This window comes from Pongo pygmaeus, chromosome 11 (assembly GCF_028885625.2).
Source record: "Pongo pygmaeus isolate AG05252 chromosome 11, NHGRI_mPonPyg2-v2.0_pri, whole genome shotgun sequence".
Classification (NCBI taxonomy): Eukaryota; Metazoa; Chordata; class Mammalia; order Primates; family Hominidae; genus Pongo; species Pongo pygmaeus.
In genome coordinates this window covers 41,185,168-41,209,043 of record NC_072384.2, presented here as the reverse complement: position 1 = coordinate 41,209,043, position 23,876 = coordinate 41,185,168, and the positions used below count along the sequence as shown (strand labels likewise).

Sequence of the window (23,876 nt, the reverse complement as noted above, 5' to 3'; positions counted from 1 at the left end):
TCTATGAGAAGTATACCGTATTTTAAGAATACACTTTAAGAATGAGGTAAAAAATCATTTTTATTTAAAATCTAAATTTTCTCAAAAACAAAAAATTATTTATGTGACAGGCACAAGGATGGTTGGGTCTCATAGAATTTTTCCTAGCATCTCTCATCAATTGGATCTCTCAAAATTTGCCTGTCCTTAAAAATGATCACAAAGCATGACGAAAATGTTTCAGGTTGACAGAAACGCGGATATTTAAAATGATAGAATCTCTTGGACTGATAAAGATTTTAAAAAATAAATGTAGGTTTGAGATAAAAGTAATGATGCAAGGTAAATTTTGACTCTATATTTGGAGGGCAATTTGTCTAAGGGCATAAAAATTCTATAAATAAATTCTTTTGAAAAATCTCACTTTTACTCAATTAGTAATTTATTTTTAAAGTGAGACGACTGAAGATTACTTTCAGAGTTATTATAACTTTTAATTTTACCTATTACCTATTTTTTAAAAAACTTCTGGTGTTGCGTGGTGGCTCATGCCTGTAATCCCAGCACTTTGGGAGGCTGAGGTGGGCGGATCACGAGGTCAGGAGATGGAAACCATCCTGGCTAACATGGTGAAACACTGTCTCTACTGAAAATAGAAAAAGTTAGCCGGGCGTGGTGGCGGGCCCCTGTAGTCCCAGCTACTCGGGAGGCTGAGGCAGGAGAATGGCGTGAACCCAGGAGGCAGAGCTTGCAGTGAGTGGAGATGGCGCCACTGCACTCCAGCCTGGGGGACAGAGCGAGACTCCGTCTCAAAAAAAAAAAAAAAAAAAAACTTCTGAAAAGTATGGAAAAGTCATATGATGGTCTATCATATCCTTATTAAATGTATTATATAGAACTATATTTACCAATATGAAGGTAAATTAAAATATTTAAGTAAAATGGCAATATACAGAACAATATATATTATTTTAAAAATCCCTGATAATTTATATATATTTTTTCTATATAGAATAGTCTGCAAGAACGTATGAAAATGCGATAGCAGCTATTACCTAGAAGTGGTCAATTTCAGAAGATTTGATTTTTTTTCTTTTTGATTGTCTCCTATGTTCTTATTTTAACTAAATATAACATATGTAATTAAAGTACCCACAAAATTTGATCATAACACTCTAATTCATAGCCTGGTAATGTGACTTAAAATTAACATGTGCGTTGTTAAATTACACTGTTTCTCAGTAATTTATTATTGAAAAATGAACAAGCATTGGTATAATGTGGGAAAATATGTGCATTTATGTTGCTTCTGAAAACATGAGGTTTAATTTATATTCCTTTAGGTCCTCATGGTTACCTCTTCTAATTTTCTATTAATATTAAAATGTTACATTAGGCCTCTTCTTTTTCATAAACTAATAATTACTTTGATGAGATTTCACTTAAATTCTCATGATGTGTCTACTGTAGAGAAGAACTTAATTATCTGTGTTTCTTATGGTTATGTTTGGGAAACCCATTGAACTTTTCTTCATATTTCATAGCTATTGAAATAACACAGGTCCACCTACCTAAGACCTCTGTCCCCATCACATAAACTAATAAAGATGCTCTTCTCATTTGATAATTTAGAGTTGTGATATACGTCTACAAAAAAAGTAACCAGCCTAGGAAAATCACTGTCTTACTATCTTTTTATTTTCTAGAGGACTTTCATCCATTTTAGAGATTTATTTGATGATACAGTTGAAATAAAAGGAAATGAAGTTCATTTACTCCATGGCTTTGATTCTGGAGAATACTAGGGAAGGAGATTCTTGACAAAATCATAAAGGGTGGGCCTCTAGTATTCCAGACTCCTTTATTTTTACTATTCAGTCTTTTTATCTGTGCTACACCTTCATGATTGCCCCCATCTCCATAAATCCCTTCCTTTGATCTGTTATTCACAAAGCTGTAAATAAATAATAGAAAAAGGTTTACTTTTTTCAGAGATAGTTGTTACCTTTGTATTAGTCTGTTTTCACACTGCTACAAAGAGCTCCCTGAGACTGGGTAATTTATAAACAAAAGAGCTTTAACTGACTCACAGTTCCGCATGTTTGGGGCGGCCTCAGGAAACTTAAAATCATGGCAAAAGGCAAAGGGGAAGAAAGTACCTTCTTCACAAGGTGGCAGGAGAGAGACCGCACGGGGTAAAATACCACTTTAAAAACCATCGGATCTTGTGAGAACTCCCTATCTAGAGAACAGCAAGAGGGAAACCATTCCCATGATACAACCACCTCCCAGAAGGTCCCTCCCTCGACATACCGGGATTGCAATTCGAGATGAGATTAGGGTGGGGACACAGCCAAACCGTATCACCTTTGTAGAGCTGATATTCACATACATGGATTCTTAAGTATCAGTGAGCAGGTGGGAAAGATTTGAAAAGTAGAAAGCATTGAGGCCTGTTTAGAAAATGTAAGGTTTGTGCCACATATTAATAGCTTTATGCAGGGTAAGTATTAACAATGTCTATGCCAGGCGCGGTGGCTCACGCCTGTAATCCCACCACTTTGGGAGGCTGAGGCGGGCAGATCAAGAGGTCAGGAGATCGAGACCATGGTGAAACCCCGTCTCTACTAAAAAAGACAAAAAATTAGGCGTGGTGGCGGACGCCTGTAGTCCCAGCTACTCTACTCGGGAAGCTGAGGCAGGAGAATGGCGTGAACCCGGGAGGCGGAGCTCGCAGTGAGCCAAGATCGCACCACTGCACTCCAACCTGGGCGACAGAGCGAGACTCCATCTCAAAAAAAAAAAAAAAGAATGTTTATATGGTTTCCGAACAGGTGTCTTTAGTACAGCATCTGTAGTGCAGACATATGTATGTGTGGAGACCTTAGGGGCTGTTACAATCACTGAAGGCACTGCTTCCATGTAATACCTAGCAGTGAGTTATACTAAATACATTCCCAATGTTAAATTGTTGTGCTCAAAATGCCAGTAAAACCCAGCTTGAGAAAAATTCCATGAAGGGTTATGAGAACAGGCTTTTTGACAGATGTGTATTTATATCCTGATCTTGCTAGTTGAGTGACATTGAAAAAGTCATTTAACTCTCTAAACAGTTTTACCTGATTTGTAGATGCAAATAATACATTTTTGTAAGCATTGAATAAAATATACAAATTGTTTAATTTAGCATGTGGCACATAATGAATATTCAATAGCTGTTATTTATCTCCCACAAAAAGTTATTTTCAAAATCTACCAACTTAAAATAATGAAAAGTAAAAAGGCTAACTGAATGGTTACAAAAAGGACATTAAAATATTTCCTATATTCAAGCAAAACAAAGTGAGTATTTAACCTAATTTCTAAACTAATTTCTAACTAAACTTAGTTTAAGTTTAAATTTAAATTTAGTCCAGGCCAGGCTCAGTGGCTTGCACCTGTAATCACAGCATTTTGGAAGGCCAAGGCAAGCAGATCACTTGAGCTCAGGAGTTTGAGACCAACCTGGGCAACATAGGGAGATCCCATCTCTACTTAAAAAATAAATAAATAAATATCCTGACATGGTGGTGGACACCTGTAGTCCTAGCTGCTCCAGAGGCTGACATGGAAGGATTGCTTGAGCCTGGAGATCAAGGCTGCAGTGAACTATGATCTTGCCACCACACTCCAGCCTATGCTAGAATGAGACACTGTCTCAAAACAATAACAACAGCAAAATCTTAGTTCAGCCTAAACTTAGTATAATATGAACTATTATTTAATATTCTCTTAACATGCCATGTTTCCCTTTGTGATTTCCCTTTTGTTCGGTATGCTATCCTCCACCTAGTCAGCTTGAAAATCTTTTATTCTTTTATTAAAATACTAAAGAAAGACCTTTTCGGGGATGCTTCTCTGATGACTGTATCAGTTACTTCTGATTGTTAGTATAATCACCCAACACACAGTGACTAAGCAATAATGATATCATTAATATCACCCAAGACCCAGATGTCGAGCACTTTCCACTTCCTCATCCTCACTGTGCTGGACTTCACGTTCTGGCATAGCATCATGCTCCCAAGATGGCTACGGCTGCCCCACACCTGAAGTGCTCACAATCTAGAGCAATGCAGGAGTGCTTCTCTTCACAAACTTTTTTTCTTTTTTCTTTTTAGTAGAAAGGAAACCATTTCCCAGGAGAATCCTAGATAACTCTTTATCTCAGTTGTCATTTATCAACACTGGCCACATGTCCATGCCCTAACTGTAAGAGAGATGGGGAAAGCAAGCATACAGCCTTCCCTGTTTCCATAGTGGAAAGTGGTATTTTTCAAAATGGTGAAAACTGCTGCTGGGTAGGCAATTAACAATACACTCTTTGCACATCTTCTCCTTATCTGAACTCCCAACTTCAGCTCTGTTCACGGAATGTGTTAATCTATTTTCATTGCTCTTCCAGCAGCACTCCAGATGCATCTATATTAGCACCTACCTCACATTATTGTAAGTATTTCTATTTTTGCCCAACTCTTTACTAAACCATCCGCAGCTTGTGGGTGGAGACCCCTGTTGTCTCCATCATTATATTCTTAGTGCCTACTTTGGTTCACAGTAAATGAGTATTAAATAAATGAATAAGTTTAGGACCTTTTAAAATAGGGAACAAGGAATTACGATTTAAAATATATTTTAAGATTAAAATAATAACGAGATAAAAAATAATTGTAGTCTTTGAAGGGCCTTTAATGGTTAAAACACAGCATAATAGGAGATTTCACGTCATCCCTGAAAGAGCCAAAGTCTAACCATCTGCTTCATATCTCACTGTGTCTAGAGATGAGAAAAAAAAAATATGTGAATTTTGGTATCCCATTGGAGATTGGATAAGGATCATGTAGGATTTAGAAAATAGAGCCTGCAAGGAAGTGTCAATAATTTAGGCTTTTTCTTTTACATTTATGAGGGAGATGTCAAAATTTTCCCCTTCCTTAACATGGTAGTATATGAAATAACTCTTGCTGATTCATTTGAATGAGCTTTTGAAAAAGGGCAGGTTAAAAGGAAATAGAGCATTTCTACTGAAATTTCAGAAAAGAACACACAACTGCAAAGCATTAATCCAATGATAATAAAAACTCCAGTCAACCATGTTGAATGTGTCAGCTTTATTCCACTGAATATATATCCTTTGTCTCTTGCTAAATAAAAGACAGGGTTTTTACTCTTATATCTCTCTGTGTGTGTGTGTGTGTGTGTGTGTGTGTGTGTGTATTTTTTGGTGAAGAAGCAGTTCCAAATAGGTCTATGTTGAATGCTTTGTAATTTCCTATATCACTGTCTAAAAAAACACAGGAAACCTACCAGTGTTTAAATGATTAAGGAAAAAAATCCCTACATTCTCCCTGAAAATTAAATGTCAAATTGGATTTGAAATGTTTACAGAGGTACTTTTCATTTGTTCATTATGATAGAAATGATAAATGAGCAAAGCTTCTTCCTGGGGATAATGTACTTCTTCAAGTTTTCAATTTTGTCTCAGTTTTATATAAGATGTTTTTGTGAGTACAAATTGCCATCTGCAGCTCCAAAAACACTTGGTGCTTAATAAGGCATAGAATGATTACACATTTGGTAGCATCCAATAGAAAGCATAAAAATATACTATTACTTATAATTTTTTTGGTGAAGGACATTATCATATTTTTGTATTTTTCCATCTCCCAAGAATAAAAACATGTATACACACTTGTACACAAAAATATATACTTCCCAATTCATACATTTCTCAGATACCAGCTACTTACAAATTATTAGCAATTTATAAGTTTTTTCATAAAATTCTGTCATGTGCTTCTAGTCATTATTGCTGGCCTTCATCCTGTGCCAGTGTATTGGGACTGACATTTGACATCAAGGAAAAGAAAAGCCAATTTATGTAAAAGTAGATCATGTTGAAACTAAAAGAAAGCGACTAAGGAGAAAAAGGCCTTTAATGGTACACTAGCTTGCAACATGCTTGTTTCTTTACTCATTAGATGAGGCTTACACCCGTGATGTCTTGGCTGTGACAGGAAACTGGGAAATTGTTTTAGTCTCTCTTTGCTATTGTAACAAATTACCACAAATTGAGGGACTCGAAGCAATACAAATTTCTATCTTACAGCGTGGGAGTCAGAAGCCTGAAGAGTGCTCAGTGGGCTGAGTTCTCTTGGAGGCTCTAGGTGATGATCCATTTCCCTGTCGTTCCCAGCTTTTAGAGTTAGCCTACATTCTTTGATGCTTGGCCCCTTTCTCAGATTACAGTTTCTTCTTTCCTGGCACGTCTACTTCTTTGCTCTCTGCTCTCCCCCTGGCAAGCACCCCTGTGATGATATTGGGCCCACTAGGATAATCTAGGATAATCCCCCACCTCAGGATCCTTCACTTAATCACATCTGTAAAGTCCCTTTTACTATGTAAGGTGACATATTCACAGATTCCAGGAATTAGGATGTGATCTTCTTTGGGGTGCCATTATTCAGCCTGCCATGGGGCTCTTATTTAATTTTAGTCAATTTCAAATTTTATTCTTCTTCGGCTTGTCTCTCAATCCATCTTAGTTTCAAGGATGAATGAGCTCCAGCTAGAACTGTATATCAATCTTAAAACATGCATTACTGGGTATATACCCAAAGGACTATAAATCATGCTGCTATAAAGACACATGCACACGTATGTTTATTGCCGCATTATTCACAATAGCAAAGACTTGGAACCAACCCAAATGTCCAACAATGATAGACTGGATTAAGAAAATGTGGCACATATACACCATGGAATACTATGCAGCCATAAAAAATGATGAGTTCATGTCCTTTGTAGGGACATGGATGAAATTGGAAATCATCATTCTCAGTAAACTATCGCAAGAACAAAAAACCAAACACCGCATATTCTCACTCATAGGTGGGAATTGAACAATGAGAACACATGGACACAGGAAGGGGAACATCACACTTCGGGGACTGTTGTGGGGTGGGGGGAGGGATAGCATTGGGAGATATACCTAATGCTAGATGACGAGTTGGTGGGTGCAGCGCACCAGTATGGCACATGTATACATATGTAACTTACCTGCACATTGTGCACATGTACCATAAAACCTAAAGTATAATAATAATAATAATAATAATAATAATAATAAAAAGAATAATAAATAAAATAAAATAAAACATGCAAACTTGTGTACATATTGTGTGGGTGTACATACACGTGTGTCTATAGAGTAAGTTTCTAATTATTAATACTGTCTCAGCATGACAACAAAAAGTATTGATTAAAAATCATGTTATACTATTGAAATATAAATTCTTTTCATTTCTCAAGGCCCGTCCAATTCAAGCCTCTGCTGATTTTTTCAGGATGGGTTTATCATAGATGAGTGATACCATGAATTGTAATCTTAGAGTGTCTAATAGGGTTTATTTTTCAATAAGCCACCCATTTTGTAAAGAATATCTATTTTCTTTGCAAAATGAAACTGTCCTAGTTCAAGCATTTTTGGTCTACCTTTCCTAACCCCTAGCCCCTAAAATGTACATAATCTAAATATATTTTTCTATTCCTATTAATTATAGGCTTAAGATAGTACATTTTATCTTGTGCTTACAGCTATTGTAAAAGTCTGATTTTCAGCAGTCTTTAAGAGACTCTGGAGGGTAACACTGAATCTCAAGTTTGCTTTTCAGTTTTCATGGTTGTTTTAATTTTATATAGTATAATCCTTACTATTCAGGTATTTCATTTTAACCATGGGAGAACTTAATTTTATCTTAGTGATTAACTAAAAAAGCTATTTATCATCCTGAAAATAAAACAGAATACTAGTATTGCTTTGGTTTTTCTTTTAGCCCCTCTTTTTGCAAAAATAATATATAATTATTGGCAGAAAATTTGGTGTTTTTCATTGAAGTCTTCTTTAATTATATTTTTGACATATAGTAATTGTATATATTCCGATAGTTAATGATGTTTCCATAGATATATTGTATAGTGATAAGATCACGGCAATTAGCATATCCATCATCTCAAACATTTATCATTTATTGGTGTTGGGAACGTCCAATATCCTCCTTCCAACTATTTGAAACTATAATATATTATTGTTAATCATGGTAATTCTACAGTGATACAGAACACCAGAAATTATTTCTCCTATCTAGATGTTATTTTGTATCCTATAACAAATTTCTTCCTATCCCTAATGTCCCACTATCCTTCCCAGCCCCTAGTATCCTCTGTTCCACTTTTCACTTCTATAAGATAAACTTCTGTAGCTTCCGCATATGAATGAGAACATGTGATGTTTAAGATGTTTAATTTTCTTTTCCTGGCTTATCTCAAGTAACATAGTGTCCTGTAGCCCTGAAGTCTTATGTTATTGCAAACGTGAAGTCTTAAGACAGAACCCCCTGCCCTCTAGAAGCTCATCACACAGTAGGTACAATACATACAGCAAAGTATAATAGAAGCTTTTTGGTGTTTTGAGTAGAGTGTTGTGGATCCAGTGATAGAGAAAGAAAAATTTCACTGGGAAAGTTTTTTTTTTTTGAGATGGAGTCTCACTCTGTGCCTAGCTGGAGTACAATGGCACGATCTCAGCTCACTGCAACCTCCGCCTCCTGGGTTCAAGTGATTCTTCTCCCTCTGCCTCCTGAGTAGCCGAGATTACAGGTGTGCACCACCACTCCTGGCTAATTTTTGAATTTTTAGTAGAGGCAGGGTTTCAGCATGTTGGTCAGGCTGGTCTCGAACTCCTGACCTCATGATCCACCCGCCTCGGCCACCCAAAGTGCTGAGATTACAGGCGTGAGCCACCACACCTGGCCAGAAAGTTTTTATTAAAGGATCTAAAATGCCATTAGACTTGAGTGAATGATTGATTAGAAATGTGTTAGACAGGAAAGGGCATCCCAAGCAAAGGAATATAACAGTAAACATACAGAAATGTTGTCCAGGCGCGGTAGCTCACCCCTGTAGTCCCAGTACTTTGGGAGTCCAAGGCGGGCAGATCACGAGGTCAGGAGATCGAGACCATCCTGGCTAACACGGTGAAACCCCTTCTCTACTACAACTACAAAAGATTAGCCAGGTGTGGTGGCAGGTGCCTGTAGTCCCAGCTGCTCGGGGGAGGCTGAGGCAGGAGAATGGCGTGAACCTGGGAGGCGGAGGTTGCAGTGAGCCAAGATCGCACCACTGCACTACAGCCTGGGCGACAGAGTGAGACTCCATCTCAAAAAAAAAAAAAAAAAAAAAAAAAAAAAAAAAAAAAACAGAAATGTTACATTTAGGGGAAGTGAATAGAATATCAAGGAGAGTTAAAAGTGCATGTTGAATTGGTAGAATGACAATAGAAGAAAGTATTTAGAAAGAAGACCTCTAACCATGTTACGAAAAAAATTTAAATGGAATTCTGAGGAATTTATTCTTTATCTACATATGTACATTTTCCTGAGGCAGGTGAATGTAAAGGAAAGGGATTAAGGTACTTCTTGATATTTGATAACTAACATTGTTCTTGTTACATTACATGAGTTTTATCAAAATTTGAAGTTGCATTTGTAATACTTTCTGTACGCCTCTACAAGAATTCTGTTTTCCTGGTAATGAGTTCATTGTCTGCTATATGAGACAAAAGAAAATATAACCATACTTCTCTTTTAGCAGTTATGAGTGTTGTGGTATGAATCATCCTATGTTTAAATTAGCAATGAGATGTAGAGACAATAAATAAATATTTGATGTTAACTAAACTCTGAAAACATAAGTCACAGCGTTTCCCTAATACTTAGCTGTTCAGAAGATTGTATCTATCGTTTAATTTACCTATTCTTTAAAAGTATTTTTAAACCTTATTATCTGAGTCCCCGGGGATATTGCTGTTTAATGCAAGCTATCCCTCCTTTACATTTAATTTGTAATTAGCTACCAGAATGAATTATTTATATTTCCTTAAAGTTTTTCTATAGTGTCCTTTTATACATTCAATAGGCAATTTATTAAGGTAATATTAGTATGTACAACATTAGTATAACAAGTGAACTTTTAGAAAAAAATGGCATAAAATTTTTGTAAATTAATCATGGTAAAATATTCAAGGAGCTGGGGGCTACATACTTGTGGAGTAGACCCCTATTGATGTTAGTTTTAGTATTTGACATAGTTTCTGTTTTCTGAAAAGATCAAAATTAGCAGTTCATCTTGATTTTAAAATGAGAAAATATAAATTAGCTAGTCTGTGACAACTCATGTATGTACATTTTTTTCAGCTATGGCTATATCAAACTTTCAAAAATATTTATTATAAATTTCTATTAAAATACATAATTAGATGTTTTCATGTAAGTGCAGAAGGATAATTATACTAAGCTTTTCTCATGCCAGGGTGAATCCAAACTGAGTAAACTGTGTAGGCTATGCTTGTCCTAATCTTTTCATGTCTTTTGATTGCAAGAATCTATCATAAAGAGATATACATGGTACTAGCTTTGATCTTCTTCCTTAGGGATGTAAGTGAAACCGCCTTCACATTTTCATAAGCTCCTTGTTTTAATTACAGTGTAAAACACTATGTTTCATATAATAGGAAGACATTTAAAATAAGATTAGTCTGACTATCTCAGAAGTGTGGGATGAAGCATTAAATAGGATAAACGAAAAACACACATATATACAACATGTTTAGCTTCTGATTCAAGGAACTCAATAGAGTGGATATATTTTTAAGTAATCACCTTGAAATACTGAAATTTTTTTCATTTCAATCCTATGTTTCTAAAAACTGACTTTGAAATGGAATATCTGGTTGAAAAATAAATAGGTGGGTTATATAGCAGGCTATTTTTAACTGCGATTTCCTAGAGGGATAATATAAAACTGTCCCCAAAACGGTAACAATGTAAATTGTCTTTAAAGTTTGAAACTTGCCTTAGCAAGCTGATAACATAGGCTCATTAGGTAAATCCCATTAAGTCTTATTCCTGAAAAAAAAAAAACTGTCATTTTTGAAGCATGATGGATTTGTGTATATCTCTATATACATGTGAGTATTGAGGATGGGTGGTGTATTAGTCAGGGTTCTCTAAAGGGACAGAACTAGTAGGATAGATGTATATATAAAGGGGAGTTTATTAGGAGATTTTATTCACACGGTCACAAGGTGCAGTCTCACAATAGGCCATCTGGAAGCTGAGGAGCCAGAAAGCCATTCTGAGTCCCCAAACCTCAAAAGTAGGGAAGCTGATAGTGTAGTCTTTGGTCTGTGACTGAAGGCCTGAGAGTCCCTGGTAGGTCACTGGTGTAAGTCCAAAAGCCCAAAAGCTGCAGAACTTAGAGTCTCATGTTTGAGAGCAGAAAGCATCTAGCGCAGGAGAAAGGTGGAGGCCAGAAGACTCAGCCTGTCTAGTTCTTCCACCTTCTTCTGCCTGTTTTTATTCTAGCCACACTGGCAGCAGATTAGATTGTGCCCACCTAGACTGAGGGTGGGTCTGTCTCTCCCAATCCACTGACTCAAATGTTAATCTCCTTTGGCAACCCCCTCACAGACACACTCAGGAACAATACTTTGCATCCTTCAGTGCAATCAAGTTGACAGTATTAGCCATCACAGTTGGTTTGCATATTTTCCCAAGGGATTTTCTTCTGAGATTTTCCCAAAGAATTATTCTATATCTATCCCTCCATATGGGGGAACATTTGGCCATTAAAACAAAATAAAATGAAGAAAACATCCAACTGTCAACTGTACACTTTTTAACCTTAGCTGGATCCTCATTGCTATCAGAAAGTTATTCTTTCACAAATTCTAAGTTGATTCCTTTCCTAACTCTACAGCAATCATTCTAAACCTTTACCACCCTTTACTGCTCTACTGTGTCCAGAGTTGGTTCCTTCCGGTGGGTTCATGGTCTCGCTGACTTCAAGAATGAAGCTGCGGACCTTAGCAGTGAGTGTTACAGCTCTTAAAGATGGCACGGACCCAAAGAGTGACTGGTAGCAAGGTTTATTGTTAAGAGTGAAAGCACCACGCTTCCACAGTGTGGAAGGGGACCCAAGGGGGTTGCCGCTACTGGCTGGGGTGGCCAGCTTTTATTCCCTTATTTGTCCCCTCCCATGTTCCGTGTTTGTCCTATCAGAGTGCCCTTTTTTCAATCCTCCCTCCAAGTGGCTACTTTTAGGATCCTGCTGATTGGTGCGTTTTAGAGAGTCCTGATTGGTGCATTTTACAGAGCACTGATGGGTGCATTTTATAGAGTGCTGATTGGTGCATTTTACAGTCCCTTGCTAACTACAGAGTGCTGATTGGTGCATTTTTACAGAGTGCTGATTGGTGCATTTTACAATCCTCTTGCTAGCTACAGAGCACTGATGGGTGAATTTTACAATCCTAGCTACAGAGTGCTGATTGGTGCGTTTTACAATCCTCTTGTAAGACAGAAAAGTTCTTCAAGTCCTCACTCGACCCAGCTGGCTTCACCTCTCACTACCTTCTTCAAATTTCTAAAACTAATCCTGCTTCTCAGTTCTTTGAGAAAACACAACTGACTAAGACTATGTTAACTTTCTTCCCTACCAGCTAAAACTCGATCTATTTTGTTTTTCCATCCTTTTTCCTCAGTGCAAGCGTTTCTACTATTGTTTCAGTTCTTATTCCACCTCTACAAGTTTTTCTTGGGCACATAGCTCTACTTTCACCTTCTTCTTGGGCCTCCAGTCTCTCTTCCTCTAGTGGTATCTTTCCCTCAGCCTATGAGTCTACTCCAGATTTTTAGAACTCACTGTACTTGAACTTTATCATGAGTGATTCAGTTATCAGAATTTCACATAACTTTAGTGAATCTCCTTTCCCCTTGCATCCTTCTCCTGTATCTGTGGCTGAACTTTGTTTCCTCTGTCTCACTGCCTGACCTGCTCTTACCTCTTTGCCTCTTTCTTTTGACCACCTATTCATACCCCACCCTCCTCTCATTTTAATTTAATTTACACCTATTTCTATTCCTATAGTTTTTCACTGACTTCTTTTAGCCCCAGTTCTCTTTTGTTTCCAGTTTTACCCAGTCTTCTGAATTACAGACTTAAATATTTCACTATTAGGTATTTCTTCTTGGATGTCTCCAAACCATCCCATAATGAGTATTTTTTTAAATGGTTAGAAAGTCATAGATTTGGGTTCAAATATCTGAATTTAAGATCCTGGCATTTATTAGATGGTGAACATAATATTTGACTTCAGTTTCCTCTTTAAATACAGTCTTGAAATTCCATTCAACCAACATGTTTTTCCACAGTACCATCTCTTCTCACCTGGATGATTGCAATAACATTCTAGTTGATCTCCCTGCTTCCACCTTCACTTCACTGCAGTATATATTCTTAACATAGTAGCCAAAATGATTCTTTAAAAAAGTAAGCCAGATCCTGATGAGAGAGGAGGAAGGAAGAAACCACTCAGTCAGGCAGTTAGGGCAGGTCCTCGGTAGAACTCCTTCAAACCAAGAACAGCCTGAAAATCAAGCTGCAGGCCCCAGATAAGAAGAAGCCCACATCCCTATATGGAAACACCCACTCTGTGAGCCCAGATGAAGAAATTTCACTACTTTTTTGGGCACATTTCTCTCCCTTTGGTACCTTTGTCCCATTTTGTACTCTTCTTCCTGATTATCTCATACCTTCCATCTGTTTTATATATACCTATCTTTCTGTGATTAGCCACAGGGAAAGTCTTCATTTGCATAAAGTGAAATGTCACTGAAGCTCTCAATTGGTTGCGGGCCAAGCCTTCACTTCTGCCTCCAACTGGTTCTTTACACTATCCTGTGTCTTCCTGAGTGTTGTGGTTTCAAAAATGGCTCATAGACCAGTCAACCCACTCCTCCTCATTCTCAGTCCATAAAAACCCCAAACCTAGCCCCACAGCCGGCAACCCTGTTTTGGGCCCCCTCTTGCTGCTCACATCTTTTCTGTCACTTAATAAATCTCTGCCTTAACCCTCTCCGGTCTGTGTGCCTTATTCTTGGTTGTGGGACAAGAATCCAGAACTCTCTGAATGGCGGAAGCAAAGAGCTGTAACGCTCCCACCCACTGAGCTGCTGGCTGCAGGAGTCAATGAGCTGTAATACTCCCTGTCACTTGCAGAACTACGAGGGTGAAAAAGTTGCAACACTGTTATGCTCCTCAGAATTTTTTAATGGTCCTCTATCCTGATTTTTGTTTGTTTGTTTGTTTTTAGTAAAAAAAAAAAAAAAAAAAAAAAAATCGTCATCTGATCTCTGGAATCCCATACTCCCCGACCACATCTTTTCCTAATTTATCTTTTTCTGTAGCCACATTGACCTCTTTAGTGTTCCTTAAATTTGCTGAGCACCTTCCTGCCTCACATCCTTAGCCCTTGATCTTTAATTCAAATGGGTGTCACTCTCACCTTACTTCAACCTTTATTCAAATGTCATATTCTCTGTGACATATACTCTGACCACCTATTTAGAATGTGCCTGCCTCCAAACTCTAACCGTCAATCCCCATCTCTGTTCTATTTTTCTCAATAAGGTTTATCTTTTAATATGCTATACAATTGGTTCATTTGTTTTGTTTTTGTTTCTATCCTCCCATTATAATGTAAGACCCATGATAGCAGGAATTCTGCTCTATTTTTATTTATTTATTTTCATTATCATATCCCTAGTGCCTGGAACACAGTAGAAGTTCAATATTATGTGTTGCATAAATAAGTGAATGAACAAATTGAGATGAGGTGGTACTTTTTGTAAAACGTTCTGTAAAACATTCACTATTTATTCTTCTGTTATTTCTACTATTATTCCACTCCCCACCATGAGCAGGCTCACAGACACATGTACACATGAACCCGGTCTTTTTTTTTCTATCTATATATCATAAGTTTTATGATGCCATCCATTGTTTAAGTCTATATACTTGAAGACATATTGGAGCCTTTCAAATATTTAGTCACCAATTCTTAACTCATATGTCATATCACTTGGTTCAGAGTCTTCATCTAATTCCCCATTACCTTAGTCCGATCATCTTGAACTCTTCTCTAGAGAATTGCAAGAGTCTCCTAGGAGATGGCTTTGTAGCATGTTTTATTATTAATTACCTTTTCTTAAGTATTTTCCATGGCTTCAAATTATAGGCAAAATACTTCTAACGGCAATCAAGTTCCTTCATAACTGATCCTATGTTTTTAAGATGCTCTATTCCAACACCATAAATCATTTTTATGGTCTTCTTTACTCCTTTATATTTTCAACAAGTACTTATCAATTATTCACTGAGTCACACACTATGGAATGACATTTCCCCTCTCCACATAACAATTTGTTAATGGTTTGGGAGGAAGGGAGATAAAATCTAGCATTTCAAGACCGTAGAGCAAACATAAAATAGCTATAGATAAAATGAACATCCATTCTGACTTTTCTGGGATAAACTTGGTTTATACCTGTTGTCCCAGTGTAATTACTAATAAACCTACTTTCAGTCTCAGAACTCTCTCAGCTTGGTGATAAATTATATGGTCTCTTTATCTATAAGCAAAATAATTTGAATTTTATTCCATGCTCTTTCTCTACATTAACTTCAAAAGTTATGTGACAGCCTAAAGCAAAATGTAAGCCCTCCTCCTCTAGCATTCAAGCATACTTATAAATATCACACACCCACTGTTTGATGGGGAAAACCCAGGTCTTGTAACCTGAATGCCATTTCCATTTCAGTAGAAAATGTATTTTTTCTCAAATGCACCACAATAATTATTACCTTAGCAACCATTTACTCTAAACCGTACCTGAAATGTCCTATATTCCACTTATCCAAAGCCCACCCATCTTTAGAGGAATACAGACATCCCAAAACTATTTTTTTTTTTATTTGTCTCAGCCTGTCTCTTCCTGTGGTTTCTTCTTTTACCATTTTTTGGAGAGTGAGATCTGTAGACACAACTAGTCTATTGGATCCTTTAAGACAAAGACTGGCTTATACATCTTTGATTCTACAGCACCAAGTCTGAGGCCAAATACAAAGTATGCTCAAGCAACTTAATGTAAAAAATAATTATGATAGTGGTGGTGATGAGCATGTTGTTGGTGGTTAACTTAATAAAAATATAATAGGATAAAATAAAATTTGTCAGGAAATAGCTATAGTTTGAGTATGGAAAAGGCTACTCTTATACCCCACATCTGTAGATTTTAAAGATATATGTGTTTGCAATGCATGTTTACTGAAATTTATGCTACTGGTATCAGGTGGAGGGAAGTTGAGGGAGAGTAAGGAAATATGTACCATATTAAATCAAATCTAGGATACCATTGAGAGTAAGATATAGTAGTATTTTCCATATTGCTCGGGCAAAAGTGTCAATTAAGTTATGGCCTAATGCTTTCATATCACTTGGAATTTTTATTTGATATTTATTGAAAGAGCTCACCGAGACCTATTTAATGTCAGATTTTTTAAATCTTAAGTTATTTTTATATACATATAACAAAATTACCAGTGAAATATATTGGCTAAGGTATTCCCAACACTTCTTCATATTCAGAGACCATGATTGTAAGAAACATTCCTATTTCAGACATATTAAGATGTAAAGAAGAATTAGTTTTTAAAGGGACTCACATGATATAAGAAAATATGTTGAGAAAAACAAACATCTGATGAGTTTGTGAGGACTTGAGGAAAGGCTGCAGATTTGAAATATCCTGAAACAAAGGAAGGAAAATGGTAGACGTTTTAGTCACAACCAACTGTAGAAAATCTGAGTTAGAAAAAAACCTTTATGGAAGTTTACTATCACTTCTGACATCTAGCAGCAGAAGTTGTCACCTTGGAAGTCATGGAAAAAAAAGAAAATACTGTGATATTGGGTATCCAACTCACGTAGAGACATGAAGCCATAGTATCAGGATGGATGGTTAAGAACTGAATACTCAGAAATGGATTTTTAACTATAATATTAATATTTAACTCAACTGATTTTTTCTTTCTCTCAGAGCTGAGAACGAAACTAAAATTTCTATGCTCAAGAGCCTCTGCTTTGATTCAACATCTTATACAAAACTAACTTGCTGGAATATCTATATTCCATCTTTTATCCGAAAAAGCCCCTGGTCATAAACAGGAACAGAATTTTTAACTATTTCCAGAACAGATTGTGTGAACCTATAACAAAGTCAGGTGTATTAAAATTGTGTGTTTGAGCTGAGTGGTTAAAATTAAGAAAAATAATTGGTTTGTCTTTACTGCTGAACAGAAAATGTGGATCATATTCATGTACCTTTTACGTATTGCTTTTTCACATTTCATCTTTGTACTGCTCCTTCTGCCCATGTTCAGATCATTCATATTTTATTTCGAAACATTTTCATTTTCAGATCAGCAGTTGTGTGATCCTGGTGAATTTCTTTGCCACGATCACGTGACTTGTGTCTCCCAGAGCTGGCTGTGTGATGGGGACCCTGACTGCCCTGATGATTCAGACGAGTCTTTAGATACCTGTGAGTAGAAAGGTTCTCATGCCATTCGGCTTTACCTTACACGTGAAACTAAATGTCAGTTGTTTTCGCAGATGACTGCTGTTCTAGATGATTCTTTCTTTCTTTCTTTTTTTTTTTTTCCAAATAGCCTAAGAAACTTGAAACCTTTTGTTTGTGTGTTTTCAGCTATGAGTATGTGAAGGAGAGCATAAAATGCAGTTTTGGAGTGTGAATTAACTTATGAAAGGAAGAAAATGTGAGGTTAATTATTTCAATGTGATTGTGTTAACACTAGAAAAAAATGACTTGAGAAAATTTAAAATATAGCCCTAAAAGGGAAAAGACCTTCCCCAATAAGTTATCTCACACATTTTGAGACAGAAAGAATATTGAAGAAATCAAGCTTTAGTTCCCATGTTATTTATATTAATATCTTAGGGCAGTACACAAATAATTGAACATATTTTCCTTTGAGACTGAAAGATAGAAACTTATCCATTCATAGAGTTAGGATCTTTGTCTTTGTAATATCAGATTCAGAAACCCTTAGTATACATGAATCCTAATCATAGTTGTACTACTATAACTTGGAATCCACCGAAGGCTTTTTCCGTATTACACATACCACCATAACAAAATTATAAATAATAATATGACCATAGCTAAATATGGCCCACTTTTTAAAAATACCCACTTATCATAAGGGGTATGAACAGTCCCCTGAATATTGATAGTGATATTTCTAGAACTTCTCATATCAACCTTTGCTCCTCAGGCAACCAGGTATGCTGACATGTAAATATCATCCCCAGAGTAACCACATAGTTGTATGAAGCTAATGTGAAAAAAAAAATCCATCTTCGTTGCTTGATACTGTAGAAATAACAATTATTGGTTTCATTTTCCATTTTCATCTATCCGTTTACAAGTCTTGCAGACAGTTTTGAAGAAAACCTTGATGTTAGAGGCAAATGCTTATTAATTTCCTTTATGTTCGACATCTTTTTAAGGTTTCTCAAACAGTGAATCCTCGAATATTTGCAGGAATTGCTTCTCTTTATTTTGAGCCGACCACTTTTTCCACAGGAAGAGGTTATAGTCATTTACTACTTACATTTCTAATTTTCACCAGTTTCACTAGTTAACTCCCAAAAACCTTTCAAAACTCTTTACTAGACTCCTTATAGCATAGACAAGGTTCTCAGCAGATAAGTTAAAAACAAAAGATTCATAGGAAAAATTCTAATGGATAAATTGTGATAAACCCATATAGAGGAATATTATTTGGTAATAAAAAGGAATGAAGTACTCATACATGCTACAACATGGATGAACCTTGAAAACATGCTAAGGGGAAGAAGCTCATCAAAAGAGATCACATGTTTTACGATTCCCTTCATATTATACAAGATGCAAAATAGGCAAATCTATAGAGGTAGAAAGTGGGAGAGGGGTTGCTAGGGGCTAGGTAAGGTGGGACACAGGGAAAGGAATGAGGAATGACTGTTATTGAATATATGGTCTTTCGGGGGTTGATGAAAATGTTCTTAAACGAGATTGTGATGATGCTTGCACAACTCTGTTGATATGTTTTAAACATGGGAATGTACACTTTAAATGGGTGAACTATGTCATGTGAATTATATCTTAAAGGTGTTTGAAAAGGGAAGATAGATCTCAATATTGTGCATATGGATGAAGAAATATAGGAATGTGGATAAACAACAATAATAAATGCTTTGGCCCTACATTATACAAGTAGTGAGACCATATTTCAATATCCCAACTCTTTTTAACCTTTAGCCCTCTCCTTTTCAAGTGCTATCTAGAAATGAAATTCTCTCCTCTTCAGCTACAAGGAAAGACTGCTATAGCATAATCAGAGTAAGAGTCAAGTTCTTGCATTCTGCCCTGATCCTCCCATGAATTCTGTGATGGAGAAAATAACAAGGACATGACATAGATTTGCAGCATTCATATGCAGGAAAGCCAGGGTGGAGAGGAAACACCATAGAACTGTGTGACTGGCACAGTGCAATAGCAGTTGAGAAGAAATGGTGGCATAGCACATCTAAGCCAGAGTCTCCTTCATACTGGTGAAGAATGATGAACAAGAATATTCCCTTTGTGCCAAGAGGGAGCCCAGTGGAGAAGCGGACTGGAGAGATTTTTTGTCTAAAGGGGCACTAGTAACCTGTGTAGTCAGTAGGTAAAGTCCAGAGAGAAAAGAGACCTCTCAATGCATGTCAAAGTAGGTGATGACAAATATTCACCCATCCTCCTATGCCCACTCCATGTCTCTAAAAACATGGCAGATACCCAGCAGGCCCACACCAGTGTACCAGGCCTGTATGCACCCTGACTGATTAGGCATCTACTCAAAATGGTCAAAGTCTCCACTGCAATGCTGTTAAATATTTGAATAGCCACCCTGCCCATAAGGCACATACCACCTTGAATTTGTGTAAAAAGGTGGTCCTTCAATTCACAGAGTTTAGGGGCTTTTAGCAGATGGAGGCCTCAAATTGGAAATTGCATGTCAGTTAATTAAAAATAGAGATTGATATTCTGCTTACTTAGTTTGTAAAATAAAATTCATACCTGCTCAAGATATTTTTGGCAGTTGTTTAAATATACAGTCCTTTCCTCTCCTCTCCAATAACATTTGGTGGATTCAAACTTAAAAGGTTTCTTCACTTTGGCCATTCATATTTTATCCTCTAACATTAAAATTGCTGAATATCCTTAAAGGCAACACTGAAACTGCTCTTTATTAATCAGCCACATAACAAAGACAGAGAAATAACTATTTTTGGTACCTATTTTGTTCATTTAATCTGTTCAAGATATTTAGATTTATATTTAATTAGCCTGTTCCATATAAATGGTTTCCATCAATACCAATTGAAATTTGGACATGCATAGAAAAAAAGCGTTATGAAAATATCAGTCTTTTGCAATTTAAATTTCTCAATCCAGATGTTCACCATTATCATTTTCTGTAATCACAGTACTTTGTAATGTGTTGTTTTATGATAGTCACATGCAGTCATCACTAATCTACATAAAATAATTGCATAATTTTATAATTATATGAATGTATACATTTGATATGAAAGATAAATATTAACAATGGAAAACCTTGGAGACTGATTCTTAGGAAGGATAATTTTGTGCTCAGTATATGAACAAAAGTAAGTTAACATCTTTGCTTTGAAGACAAAGTATGTTGTATCTACAAAATATTAGATAAAAACAGCTGATGCAATAGTTATTTTTTTCTGAAATCCACTTAGCTTTAAAATTATAGAAAGACCACTCTAGCACAGAATTTATTGTGACATTGTAAAATCTCTGAAGTGACAAAGTTCTAACAGGAATTAAGTGGATATTGTTTGGGAAGAAGAAAAGCTTTACTTATCAAATGCTTTAGAAGGAAATCATATGTACAGAACAATAAGAAATCCTGGAAACTAAATAAAATTTAGATATTTAGAAATCTGAAAGTTTATTGAGTCCATATTTTCCTTCTCTTTGTGTGTGTTTGTGCCCAGGATCTAGAGTATTCTCTAGTATTCATGAAGCAGGAGTTAAAATTTAGTGATACCAATACACATAGAAAACTGTTGTGTGAGGTTGACTTACAAATAAGCTGATTTCATGTTGGGAAGAATTATCTAAAATACACAATTGGAAAATTTTAATAATTTATAATCTTACTATTGTATATGAGAAAGGACTTTTAGTCATAAAAATGAAAGCCTTTATTTCTGCATATTATTTAAAATAATTTTTCAAGTGTCTAAATAAAGACTAACACCAGTTTTAGGTTCTATGAGGCAATAAGAATAGAAAATCAGGGAAATCACCATCTTTCTACTCATAACTTTCAACCCAGTGTTGTTAGCATAGCATGTGATGAGAATGAAAATAAATAGTGGAAGTGTTTATTTAGAGAATGAAAGCTTGGTACCACCTGTAGCAGGAACGTCTTCTTGAAAGGCACTTTTATTCTGAGGTATTCAAAATTTAATTCCTGCTAGAATTTTCTGTGGAATGCTTAATGATACTTCCTTTTCAACACTTGGCTCCAGCTGATGTATGATATTTTCTGGAAATCTGACATCATTATACTTAAAACTTGATTATTTCTTTTTAAGAAAGGAAGGTATTAGCCATGCTATTCAAACTTCTTCCCTATTTCCCACCCATTTCCCTTCACAGAATCATTGAGTGAGTTCTTCAGTCACAGATCGTGTTTTGGACATAATGACTCATTGACCAACAAAGGAGAATAAAAATGTCCTAAGCAAATATTTGCAAGCTGGACTCTTCTCTGTCCTGTCATTCTACAAGGGTCAGCATGCTTTTTCTGCAAAGACCAGATAGTAAATATTTAGGCTTTAAAGGCCCATATGATCTCTGCTGCATATTCTTTGTTTTTATTTGTTTTTCAGTTTGTTTTGAAAACCTTTAAAAGGGAGGAAGAAAACAAAATCTCTCAGCTTACAGTCTGTATAGTAATAGGCCACAGGTCAGATTTGGCCAGCAGACTATATAATTTGCCAAATCTTTGTTGTAGTAGCGTAGCTGAAATGTATCTGCTATACAGTTGAGGCAGGTCTGTGCTCAGGCACTGCTGCTACATGGAACAGCATAACCTCACACAATGAATGCACGAAGCACAGAGTTTTGTTTGCATCCACCAGTCATGGTGCCAGACTGATGCAATATGGTGTAGTCTACATATGCTGGGTTTTGTTTCCTTCTGTTTTTGCATACTTCCTTATTGGTTAGGATTGCATTTGACCGCATGTTATAGAAACAGTGACTTAACTGAATAGGGGTTTTCTTTCTTCATAAAAAGTTGCAAAAGTGGATAATTCAGAACTGATATGACAGATTCAGAATGACAACAGGCTTCTTCTATCTTTCCTTACTCAGTCCCATATCCACAGTATGGCTGCTTCTCCCCTAGTAGATAACCTCATTTTGGACAACCAGAAGGAAAAGAGTAAAGGGAAAAGGCAAATGCCAGTTGAGCCTCTCTGTTAGGAAAAGGATAAATTTCACAGAAAGCAAACGCAGTAGATCTCCTTCACCAGAATGGGTTATATGGGGCGTGGGGCAATGAGTATCGTCAACAAGACCTGTTGCTTTCCAAAACAATATTTGGAGTTCTGCTAGTAAAGAAAAGGGGAGAAGAGATATTGGGCAGGCAAAGGAACTTGGTAGTATGTACCACAGTGTCCCTTCACTCTCCTCTTTGGCTTCTGCTGCATAGGAGATGGTATGCACGTGCATGATCACAGCAACTGCTTGGCTCCAAGGCTCAGTTTTTCCATGAATATCTTTGCTCTTGGACAACTAATTTAACCATATTGTGCCTCCATTGCCCCATCTGTACAATGGAAATTATAGTACCTGCCTCACAGTAAAGTGCTCAGAATAAGTGCCTATTCCATAGTAACATTCCTTCTCCACTCCATACCCCACCTGCCTTCCAGATGCCCAGAGCACCAATGATGCACCTTACCTTGAGGTTCTTTTGATACACCATCCAACTGCCCCCTCTCAGTCAATCCTCTCTCATTCTTGCTCAAAACCTAACTGAAAGTCAGTTCTATTCCCTAAGGACATGTCTAGGAAGAGGTTTAATCTACATATGCTAATTCAAGTTAAGTTATAAATAATTTTTAATGATCAGATATATTAAATTCAAACACTGGGATACATTTGGTATAGAAATTATTTGGGGGCAGGTGACTTTTTCTAGGAACTCTTCCAAAAACATTGATGTTGAATAATTGACTAAATTTGAAATACATGTATTAAAAAATACAATAGTCAAAAATACTAATTGACATGCAGTCCTGAAATGTAGATAATATCTCATTTTTAAAAAATAAAGAAGTTGAGTTTATAATCCTTCTCTCCCCTTCTAAGTTAGCTCTTGTTAGGGAAAGCAGAGTTTACATTTCTTTGAACTTGCCCTCCTTTTTTGAAATACTGAGATAAAGCAGGATCCAATTCCTAAAAGAACCCTTCAGGCCACCTAATTTAAAAATACATTGTCATTTGAAAATCATGGAAGGCCATCCCAAAAGGGTTGTTTCACGCTGGCTTTGGCAGTGATCAGTTCTAATTGAACAATGCAATAAAAAGAACAAGTCTCTTGGGTACTAGGAAGAGAAGCATCTATGAAAAATGAAAATGTCTATAAGTCATTAGGTGAGACGTGAATCTGCATGAATTGACCAATGCTTCCATTATGTTTCCGTTGTTGTGAGATTTTAAACTTTATTTAGGTAGTAGGATTTTAATGAACTTCTTATATTCATACACTGACCTTTCCCCTTGGATATAAGATAGAAATCC

General features: G+C 36.4%; 1 protein-coding gene across 1 annotated transcript in view; it reads left to right on the top strand.

Annotated features, from left to right (window-relative positions):
- The window catches only part of LRP1B (LDL receptor related protein 1B), a 1,896,287-nt gene that overhangs the window by 303,042 nt on the left and 1,569,369 nt on the right, over window positions 1–23,876 (top strand). Inside the window, exon 2 of the mRNA XM_054478394.2 lies at window positions 17,397–17,519. Coding sequence (XP_054334369.1) covers window positions 17,397–17,519 — 123 coding nt within the window. The remainder of the gene's footprint in view (window positions 1–17,396; window positions 17,520–23,876) is intronic.